This window comes from Cataglyphis hispanica, chromosome 21 (assembly GCF_021464435.1).
Source record: "Cataglyphis hispanica isolate Lineage 1 chromosome 21, ULB_Chis1_1.0, whole genome shotgun sequence".
In the NCBI taxonomy this organism is placed as follows: domain Eukaryota; kingdom Metazoa; phylum Arthropoda; class Insecta; order Hymenoptera; family Formicidae; genus Cataglyphis; species Cataglyphis hispanica.
The window spans coordinates 3,030,428-3,041,688 of NC_065974.1; the positions used below are offsets into that span (position 1 = coordinate 3,030,428).

General features: G+C 30.8%; 3 protein-coding genes across 5 annotated transcripts in view; 2 read left to right on the plus strand and 1 right to left on the minus strand.

Annotated features, from left to right (window-relative positions):
* The window catches only part of LOC126857277 (ITG-like peptide), a 295,970-nt gene extending 287,019 nt beyond the window's left edge, over positions 1-8,951 (minus strand). The window contains exons 1-7 of one of the 3 annotated variants that reach the window (XM_050606529.1): positions 8,792-8,951; positions 6,852-7,044; positions 5,112-5,232; positions 4,823-4,972; positions 4,630-4,718; positions 4,154-4,322; positions 13-2,841 (exon numbers count right to left, since the gene is read on the minus strand). In XM_050606529.1, coding sequence (XP_050462486.1) covers positions 4,179-4,322; positions 4,630-4,718; positions 4,823-4,972; positions 5,112-5,232; positions 6,852-7,013 — 666 coding nt within the window. In that variant the 5' untranslated portion in view covers positions 7,014-7,044; positions 8,792-8,951 and the 3' untranslated portion in view covers positions 13-2,841; positions 4,154-4,178. Of the gene's footprint in view, positions 1-12; positions 4,323-4,629; positions 4,719-4,822; positions 4,973-5,111; positions 5,233-6,851; positions 7,045-8,791 lie in introns of those variants that run through there. The other 2 variants (XR_007688473.1, XM_050606528.1) reach the window with 2 other exon arrangements.
* Positions 1-9,672, plus strand: part of LOC126857276 (uncharacterized) — a 100,487-nt gene extending 90,815 nt beyond the window's left edge. The window contains exon 6 of the mRNA XM_050606526.1: positions 9,659-9,672. The gene's annotated coding sequence lies outside the window, so the exon portion shown is untranslated. The remainder of the gene's footprint in view (positions 1-9,658) is intronic.
* The window catches only part of LOC126857279 (uncharacterized), a 136,017-nt gene that overhangs the window by 59,837 nt on the left and 64,919 nt on the right, over positions 1-11,261 (plus strand). Inside the window, exon 3 of the mRNA XM_050606531.1 lies at positions 10,547-10,687. Within this exon, the coding sequence (XP_050462488.1) occupies positions 10,650-10,687 (38 nt within the window). The 5' untranslated portion in view covers positions 10,547-10,649. The remainder of the gene's footprint in view (positions 1-10,546; positions 10,688-11,261) is intronic.

Below are 11,261 nucleotides of genomic sequence, written 5' to 3' on the forward strand. Positions count from 1 at the left end.
AGCCAGAAGGAGTGACAGAGAAATATATTCAGTTTATTTCATATGCACCATCATGTATTTCACATTTAGCTATTAGAACTCTTTTTTTTAAGTATTGTAATTTTGAACGATACATTTACATATACGTCATACACATAAAGTTTTACGCTGGGATTAATTCTTACGACAGAGGTACTTTCGACTCAAGGCCAAGTGGCCAAATTTCCCTTAAAACCTGTGATAGCTCGTACATATATGTTATGTATCTATTCGTTACCACATCATGTTCCGTGTTTTGCAAACATGCGTTCGAACTTCCTTACAAGGCAAAGAGTTTTACAGGCTATGATATGTATTTTTTGTATGCAGTTCATAACATTTCAATCATTTCCTTAGCCCGACTAAGAGAAAAGAGATGTTTTCACAGCAGAAACAGAGATTTTCGATAAAATGTATATATAAAGTTATATAATATTAAACACATACACACACACACACACACACATATTTACGAAATAATATAAATCATTATATATATATATATATATATATATATATATATATATATATATATATAATATTTGCAGGCAATTGTGATATTATTTTATATCTGGAGAGGAGATATATAATATACAAACATATATATATCGCACAAGTAATTATATGGGTTTAATATTTATTTAAAATTTTTTGTTTCATATTTACATGTAATAATAAAAGTTAATTTTGAGAAATATTTTTAGGATATTTATTGTTGATTTTATACGCACAATGAAAAGCTGAGATGATTATATTTAAGTGTTATATATAATTAGATAGAGATAAATTTGCTTAAAATTTTTTGAAAATTTGAAATACATTTATTATTATTATTTCTTGAAAAATGTTATAAATTATGATAATAAATAAGATATATCATGTATGTTTGCACACATATAAATTATAATTAAAATTAATGATGACATAATCGACAATCGATTAATAGTTGAAAAAAATAATTTTACATTTGTAATTTTAAAATAATAATTTTAGAGGAAAAAGATCGCGCATTAAAGATCGAAAAAAAAAAATATTATTAAATGTGCGAATTTATATTAGAACATTACATGCGATATAACAGAGCGGACATGTGTGTGTATATGTGTGTGTTTGTGTACATATGTTATTTCATAAATATATATATATATATATATATATAGTATATATATATATATACGCCTCGAGAAAATATACGAATATTGTGTAAATATATAGAGCTTAGATATACATATGGATCAAAGATAAAAATATAATTTCAATAAGATAATATATATATTTATATTTATATCTCATAGTTAACATTCATATTTAGAACTCTCTTAAATGCATTATGCATTTCGCATGATATGTTTTGAGTTTCCTTACACAGGTAGATTAACGTTTGGGAAGTACTCGAGAACTCTAGTAGATAATTAATTGATAATATCAATCAGAGATTCTCTTTAAGGGACTCTCTTGGCGATCACATAGCACCACCAGTCGCGTGAAAAGCGAGGATTTAATGAGAGTTTTTCCTTTTCAATAATAAAACAGAGATGACAGGTACTTTACGCATACTGGAATTAAAGCATTGTTTTTGTTGTTGTTATTTGCTATTGTTGTTGCTGTATGCGAACGTGATTTCAAAGAACGCTTAACACTGCGTCTCCCACAATTATGCTTAAAACATCGTGCAATCGATCCTTCAAACGATTATTTAACATTGCGCTTTTTCAAACGATGTTATAACGATTAATATTATAACAAATTTCCACAGAATAATATTTCACATAGCCACAGACTATATATATATATATATATATATTGTGTATTTGGTATTACGATTTCATTAATGTTAGTGCAGTTAGAGCGATTTCCACGAGATTATTACGCGATAGAGCGATTTCCGCGATTAATACTGAAAAGAGCGATTTCCGCGATCTTCGTTTTAATAACTTCCTTTTTTAAATATTCATTTGAGATTTTCTTTTTTTTTAAACGAACAATATATGCACACTTATATTGTTTTTACTAAGAGTTAACGTATTTCTTTCTTTATTTATCGTATATATATTTATATATCTAACACTATATATATCTCTGAATATAAGCTAGCGAAGCAAAACTTCTCCCTCTTTGATATGTATCGTTTACAGTGTAATCCTCCTATATTTTAAATTGTCTCGTTTTGCAACTCCACGATATGGTTTACATTACAAATACATATACATACCGATAGAGTATGTGTGTGTGTAAAGTTCTTTTTGGAGAGGAGAATAGGGATAAATGTGTCCGTTATATAGTCGAGTAAACGTCTAAATATGATTTTTAAGAGTAAACTCGAAACATTGATCGAATTACAAGATATTTGCGCCTTTTTCAGCTCTTCCCCCTGTAGAAAATATTTCTCCGTCATTGAGACTGTCCGAACGACACTTCGCGTTTCGTTCGCTAGACGATTGTTTGTAAAAAAAAAAAAGAAAAAAAAAAAAGAGACCAAATACTTCTTGATCTGTGCGTTTGAATAATTAGCAGGATGTCCAATAGCGGATTTAGGTAACGGGATTTTTTAGGATCTATTAAAAAAAGTTAAACTGGCTTCACAGATTCACAAATCGTTCTGCTAATTTATAACTGTGCTTTATACTTGAAATGTTCACCTTTTAGGTAATACGATTGCTATGTGTTTTCGAAATTGAAAATATTATTTCCTTAGAAATGTTATTTCCAATCGTGTACAATTGTTTTTATTTAGACCTTAAATCCGCTATTGTGTTTCTCTCGTTACATCTTACAAGACTGGCTGGCATCCGCGGACTGGTTGGGATCTCCCTCGATCTCCAACTAAAAATAAAAGTCGGACTTGTAATGCATTGACGATAACTCTATTCTTTTTAGCTGCATTTTATCCATCTTCTTATTCTGTCAAATATTTGTGTGTATGTATTTTACATATGAAATGACACAGAAGTTTAAAGAATATTCACAAAACAAGTTCACAAGACGCGAGCTGACTTTTCAAGGTTTGGAATTAATTTTGGAATTGTTCGCCATCGATATCTTTTACATATTTATTTTATCATTTTAATATAACATACATGTAGGAACGCATGGATCTTTTTTTTTATGGAGGAACTATTTAAAAATCATATATAATGTGTATATAAAATTTACATAGAGAAAATTTCTGTATTAATATGCGTCATTTATTTTTGAAGTATATTCTCAAATAAATTTTAACTTCGCGATATATGTCATGTAACGAACGTGTATAAAATATATATGAAAATGCAGGTAAAAAGTACAGATTATCAATGCATCGTGTAACTCGAACAACATTGTCATTCGCGATATCGACATTGAAATTTCTTGTATCGTTGAGAAAAACCTCATTTGCGATGCAACAACATTGTTGTATCAGCAGTCGTTGAAAACACACATATCATTTTACTTCTCAAAATATAGACTTCGTCGATCAACACATATTCTGATTAGAGCGTAATAAAATATCGTTGATTAACAGAATAAAATAATCAATGTTGATACCGCGACGATAATGAAGATTCTTCACTTCTTCGTTTGTGCACGCCTCTCTCTATTCTCACTTATTATACTTATCTCTATAACCATATATGATTTATATCACGGATAATTAAGTGATTCACTAATCTCTTACTACAATCCAAAAGGAAAACTCAACCGGTAGATCGGTAGATAAATCGCCTAATAAAGAACTTCTCCCGTATATATTTTATCTCTAAATCATTAAGAAACATCTTTGTCGTATGGCGCTCTTATTTATCAGCGCGTTCTCTCTTAACACAACTATGCTAGCGTGTCTCTTGTTCTTAGAGAGACCTACGGATTAGTATGATATGTGTTATATAGGTGTTTTCAGTCGCGCTATATACTCGAAAAAGAAACAATCCCAAAGTAACACTTCCCCGAGTAACATTTAGTTTTTTATTTTTGCCGCATAATTTTCTTATACTACTGTCATATTTCCGAATGTATCGTTGGCATGGAGGAGAGTTCGGACTATAGGAAAGAGATCGAGATAATGTCGAGTCGACAAACTTAGACCTAGGTATCTTCTCACAACGACTAAAGGAGGATTTGATTTTTTTTGTAGTTTATCTTATATTGTATACGTCACCTCCGTCGCGTATTGCCAAGTACGTTTAGGCGAACGGCATCCGCTTGAACAAACGATTGCCCTGTCCGGTGATTCGTTTCTCGCCAGAGGTGTACTGGATCGCGGACTTTATTTGATCCGTCGCTACCGGACCGATGCAGACTAGAGGGTCCTTGAAGTACGAGCAAACCTGTCGAAATATTTTTTAATTATTAAGAGAGATTATTTGAAAATGTGATGTCAAGAAAAATTTTATTTTTAAGGCTTTAATGAATCAATGTAATAAGATATTTATATTTTATCTTTCATATACAGATGGAGAAAATCGAGGATGATTATGTAAAAATAAAAATTATAATTTTGATAGACAACGATTTTTGAAAAGCTCCGCTAGTCTATTAAAGAGATTAAATATTTTGGCTAAATTAAAAAAAAATAAATAAATAAAATATATGTAATCATGTTTTACAATTCAAACAATAGATATATTCTATTACCTTTCTAGGAGTTTGCCGATGTCGTCTTTGTAATTGACAGCATAGTCCACGACTGATGTCGCACTCGCTTGACATAACGCACTCCTCATCTGGAAACCAATACATTATTTATTGATGAAGTTTATTTATAATCTTGCGTAGCACGTTATATTTTTTTATATTTTGCAAATATAAAATATGCTTGTCAACGCACTGTATAATTTGTTCGAAGTGGTCGGCGGTTGACACGATTTTGTTTCGCGTCCAGACATTTCGGCGCACATTAAGCCGGTTTCGCAATCGCTATCCCGCCTGCAGAGCTCGCCTTGTTTCATACCGAAATCGTAGACGCATGTACCAGTAACTGGAATATCATGCTCATGATTATTTATATCGATAATATAGGATATCATATGAGAAATAATGTCTTTATCATTTTTAATTATATTCTAGAAAATCTATTTAATTCCTTACAAATTATTAAAAATTTTTATTGTCTTTACCTCCATCGAAATTCACACAAATAGAACCTGGACAACAATGATCATTATATACGCATTTTCTCTCATAGCAAGGTTCTTCCGTAGGTTCGATTCCCTCTCCGTATATACCACTATATCCCTCCTGAGAAGAAGGAAAGCGATTATTTTATTTAAAATATATTTTTTTTCATGATTTTTAAAATATATTATTTAAAATTGCAAACATATTCAAGACCAAATATTAAAATCGCATTATGAAATAATTTATTATTCTTTATTATTTATTTATTATATGTATATATATATTTATATATTATTTATTAAAAATCGAAAAAAAGATGGTACAAAAATTTATTCCATCTTATATTAATGTTTATTAAACTTAAGATGTCTTAAAAATTCAGATAAAAAAGAGAAATTTGATTTAATATTTGTCGAGAACTCTATAATTTAAAATTGAATAATATTAAACACGAATATGTAGTAAAGAATTTTGTTGAATGCAAGATCCAATTGCAACGTAATCTGCAAGTAGCTCTTTTTTCGCTGATTCTTGTTTATTTAATCATCAATTTTGAAATCGTATTACTCATTCATATTCATAGTTTCGCGTGATCAATGTTTATCGCATGAGTTTTTCTTCCACAGAGAAGTCAAATATGATTTAAATGACAAATGTACTCGTTCGCGGATTTATAAACTTGTTTGCTTATACTTTGCACATTGTTCAAATAATTATACATTTGATAGCAAAATAATTATAAATCGATTTTAACATAATAATTCTGCGTTTATTAATAAAAAGAATGTCGTTAGCACGGGCTTGCTAATTATGCAACAAAAGAGATTATCTTATGTAAATAAATAAAGATATAAATCGTGCGATATGTGCGGATATTACCGAGCTTTCGAATATAACCACGAAACGTATAGTTCAAACGTTATAGTTTTATTTATTTATCACGTAGTTGAAACGCAATAAAAATTTTTACAGTAGCAATAATTTCAGCACGTTTCGCGCTGTGGGGGTAATTTCACTCAATCTCCGGATCGCAATCTCGAGGTTAATTCATAGGTGAAGAAAAATGGGAAATAAACGGGGCCACGGGAGAGTTCTTACAAGTTTATGCAAGAGCAAGTGCACGCGGATAGAAAATGAAAAATCAATTGTACGTGACTGCGGGTTAATTAAATTAAATAATAGGAAGTATAATTGACGTCTAAAAATATCAAAAGGGAAGTTTCTAGAAGGTTTTCCATATTTTTATCTCCAACGTTAAAATATAATGTTTAAAATATATTTAAAGTATAATAATCTAAAGTATAATAAAATATATCTTTAAAATGTATTTCTTTTCTAAATATATAATTTAAACGTTAGAGAAGAAAATTAAAAAATCTTTTAATCTTTTCTTTTAGAAACTTTTTTACTGGAGATCCGGAGATCTTGACTTGACGTTTGATCCTTTGACGTTTAAACGTTATAGAAAAAGGTCCAAAAAAATAATATAATATTTTAAATATTTTTTAAACATATTTTAAATGTTGAAAATAAACATCTAAAGAACCTTTCAGATTTTCTTTTAAATTTTATCAATTTCAAAAAGCAGATGAAAAAAACGTTTGAAAGATTAGCTCGAAAGATTTTACGGAACACATAAATGCAATAATAATTAAATGTCTTTAGGACAAATTATAAAAAAAACCGCGCGGGTTAATTTCTTACAAGAAAGGTACACTTTTCTAGACTTCTACACTTACCTGTAATAGCCCAGGACGATTTAAGTAGCCTCCGTGACCGCCGTAGCCGAGGTTAGAGAGCATCTCAGGACTAAAGCGATTGAAGAGGCCACCCCATGCCTCGACACCGATGTATGCCGTATTTGCTACAAGCACTAGCGTTATCGCCGCACATACCTTCATATTGTTGGAGATGTACTAATCTTCGGGTACTCTGTAATCATTCGAGAAAGAGAAAATATTCATTAAATCTTTGAATTAAATCTTGAATTAAAGATTTGCAGTATAATTAGACTTTATTATAAAGAATCTTGCTCATTATCCATTATTATGCAAATATTTTATTATAAATACATTTATTCTAGAAATGATGAACGATCAAACGAGGAGTAAATCTCTCTCTTTATTTGAAATTTATTAAGTTATAATTTCTAAACATATAATATTTATTTTAACATAACAAATCTTAGGTGGAGTTTTTTATTTCTTAATTTACGAAATTTTGCATAAAAAAGAATTTGATTTTTTTTTTGTTATCTAATATTTTTGATTGTTCAAAAATATGATTAGCAGTAGCATAATAAAATAAGAGTTGCTCAGAAGATTCTAAATCATTGCATTTGCGACGCAATGATCAGTCCATCAATTAATAATTTTAATTATGTAATAATTATATATTAATAATTATACTTTTTTTATAACAAAATGTTTAATACAACTTTTAGATTAGATACTTCTGAAATAATTTTAAGAACAGAATATTCGAATTGAAGCCGGGATTTGTGATCGGGTGGGCGCAAAAAAAAGAATTCGTTAATCCATTTGAATTGCAATAAATTTTGCACTTGATCATTTCTTCTTCATGCCTCTCGTGAACATATTTTATTTCTGTTTATCCCTGAATGTTTTTGCTATAAGCAGTGATCCGTAAGATGCGATTAGCCGTTAACATCGAACCCCTTTTTACGCGTTGGTTTATCGTATCAGATGTCGGTGACGCAACGCTCTTTTCGCGATTGCTAATACGCGGCTTTGTAACGTAAAAGCGATAAGAGCACTCTTCATCGACATCATTATTATTTGAATTTATTTCGTGCAATTTACCGCTGATAGGATATCGCGGCTCAGATGTTGCACGTAATTCTGCGCTAAATGTTAATTAGGTAATCTCTAATGTTAATTAAGTAATTAATATTTGAATAGACAACAATCGATTGCACTTATTTAATATTCAAAACGATAATCATAATATGATATTATTTAGTAAATATATATGCATAATTGTTTCATACATTATATCACAGAACAGGAAATTAAAAATGTTCCGACATTGAATTGCTTGTAAAAGATTGAAAAATATAACAAGTTTCTTTCATATTCTGGTCAAGGACAAATTAAAATTTATGATAGCTTCGTGTATGATATGTCATGTTGGGTCAATCCCAACAATAACTTTGTGTATACGATCGATTATTCTTCTTTCTTCGATCTTGTTTCTTTTTCATCTGCAAATGAAATTTCTTCATAACATTTATTCATGCTATTTAATCGGGTTGTAGATGAAACAGTAATTAATAAATTTAATATAAATTTCATTTAACTAAATTCTCAAATTTTCGGATTTTTAAATGGACTAAATCATCTTTTGTGTCAAACTAATTAGACTGTATAAATATAGAAATATTTTTGAATTCTATTTTAATCCTTTACCTCTATAAGACAATTAATTAAAGTCTATTTTTATTATGTATTATACTCTATTTTTTATTATATCTTAATATTACAGTAACTGTGTGTATGCTTTATTCATGAAAGATGTCGAGAATGTTTTAACATCAAGAACAAATTTTGGGGAGTGTAATGTATAGAGAGCACTATGGCGAAACGTTTAATCATGACACCCTAAATGTCTAAAGCACTCTTTTTATTTATTCAATTCAAGCCGATTATAATTTACTTACAACACGTTCTCGCACCCTCGTTCAATTCGTCTAGAACGCCTTTGCCTCGGCCGGACAGGATCGGCTATCACTCGACAGATAGGTTCCGCACAGGATCAACAAGTCCTCGATGGAGTTTACTGGAGGACTGAGTCCGTGCCGCGCTCGCTTCGGCAATCTATACTTCTACGTCGTTCCGGTTGCCATCAGACGAGCGCATATACTCGGTGGCGCAGGCGCAACCCTCCGCCGGCCCGTCTTCTTCCTCTTTTTTTTTTCGCGCCACCCGATCACGACCTACGTGACATTTTGTTCATTCAGATCTTCAGCTTCCTATCTATCGAGCGACTCGAGATAGAAGACCGAAGGAGCTACTCAGATCAAAATCCAATCACTCGAAGCTACTTGTATTGATAAATAATGTACGAAGCGCTGACAATGCTATGATTGAGTGAAATAATAATGAGTCGCAAAAAAGAAACAAATTCCAATTATTTTTTTTTTAACGTAGTATTCTTTTGTTGGTTTACAAGGAAACATTTAAAGCTTTGAGTTATGCGTAAAAATTACATAAGATAAACGCAATTTTTTAAATCGATAATATATGAAAAAACTGTATAGCATATGAAATTATTTTGAAAATATCCTCTGGGATATTCTTTTGCCGGTAAGCACATTTAGGAAACACGATGTTCTGGAAGGAACGAGCATTCGGATCTGCGAAAGGTCAAAGATGACAGAAGTAAGCTCGTTTCTCGCAAACTTCTTTTCTTTTTAAGGAGAGCTTTTTGTGTGTCGCGGGATTTTATTTAAGCTCGTCATGTTATATTTATCTTAGAATGCGTTCCTCGATGAGCGCGAGAATATTGTTGGACTTTTGTGTCTCAGGATCTCATCGTTCTCATCGTTCAGCTTATCTTGACTCAGCTCGTGCTCTTTCCGCCACCGGCGTAGTTTCGTTCTCTCTTGGCCGTATTGATCCAAGGTATCCTGATGTGCCCACCGGGCGGTTTGCTTCTGCTCCATATACTCTCTCGCGCACTTTCTCACACATACTGAATAGTGACGAAGCAAAAACGACCGCAATGTGCTGTTTGCCATTGTTCAGGCCTTTCCAGCCTGAGCCGGTAGTTTATTGATAGAGATTTAAATTTTTCATGAGAAATGTTTCGAGTAGCTGTAGGTGGTTCAAGATTTTTTCTTTGAATGAGCTGGTATTAAAATCTGAAATAATTTTCAAGTTTATTTAAGTCTTTCATTGAAATAGTAATATAATTTTTTTCTCATATTGAGAGAAAACATACATAAAGAAAGTTGGTTTAAAAATATTTGATATAATTTCTAATTTTTTTTATTATATTAATTTTTTATAGACAATAATAATTGCAACAATAATAATTTATACTATTCGTCTAAACACAGAGAAATAATTAAAAAGTCTAATTATAATAATTAAAAATTATATAATATTTTTCTGTATGCAATATGTATTTTCTTTAAATTACATATCCATCTAATAATATATAAAATAATTGTATAAAGAATGTGAATTTTTATTAGACATTTATTTTGATATAGAGAATATTTTATTTTTTGTGTATTTTCTTTCATTTATAGATTGATGGACCAATTTGATGGACTTGGTCGTCTTTTATCGATATTTATTTTATATATTATCTTGCCTCAAGAAACTTTTAAGCCTTTAACTTTAATATTGTTTTTCAACTGATAATTAATCTTGAAATATAATTACGGCATTATGATTCTCTTTTTCAGAAAAGGGCATTCAGCGGACATTTTCGCGAAGGAGGAAAACCAATCGTCAGACGTGCGCACGTAAATTCCCGCAGCGGCAAATTGCATTTACCGTCCGTCTACGATGCAACCACCTGTGCAACGAAATGCCAGAGTACGCAGGTAAGTACGCGAAGCGTATACATGCATCATCGGGTCGCGTCATACACGTGTATGCACGCGCCATTAAATCGCCACGCTTGTTTCCGCTCCAACGTTTCGCGGCATGTTGCTTCGGAAACGTTACTTCGGCCTTGCGTGTCGCATGCGCGAACTTCCGAGAAACTTTGTTCATTGTGACGGAATAAGCATTGTATTACGACGCAATAGGTCTGGCGTGATCTTCATGAATTACGTGAAATTTGTTTTCCCTCGGGTTCAGTTTCGACACGTCATTTATGTGCTTGTCTGACTTAAGCCAGTCTTTCTTCACTGGACGAAAATACAATATGTAATCGTTTATATGAATTGAATACTTATAAAGAGTTAAATATTTTTCTAAAAAAAATAATCTAATTTATTCGATATCAAACAATTTTATTTTTTATCTAAATTTTTTATTTTTATATATTAAATAATTTTTTAACAATAATTCTTTGAGAAATTTGTTATTTTAAATTTTATATGCCAAGAACCAATTTACTTTTTGATTCGGTTTTATTAATTTTATTAATTTGCGATCTTATTCAATCGATAT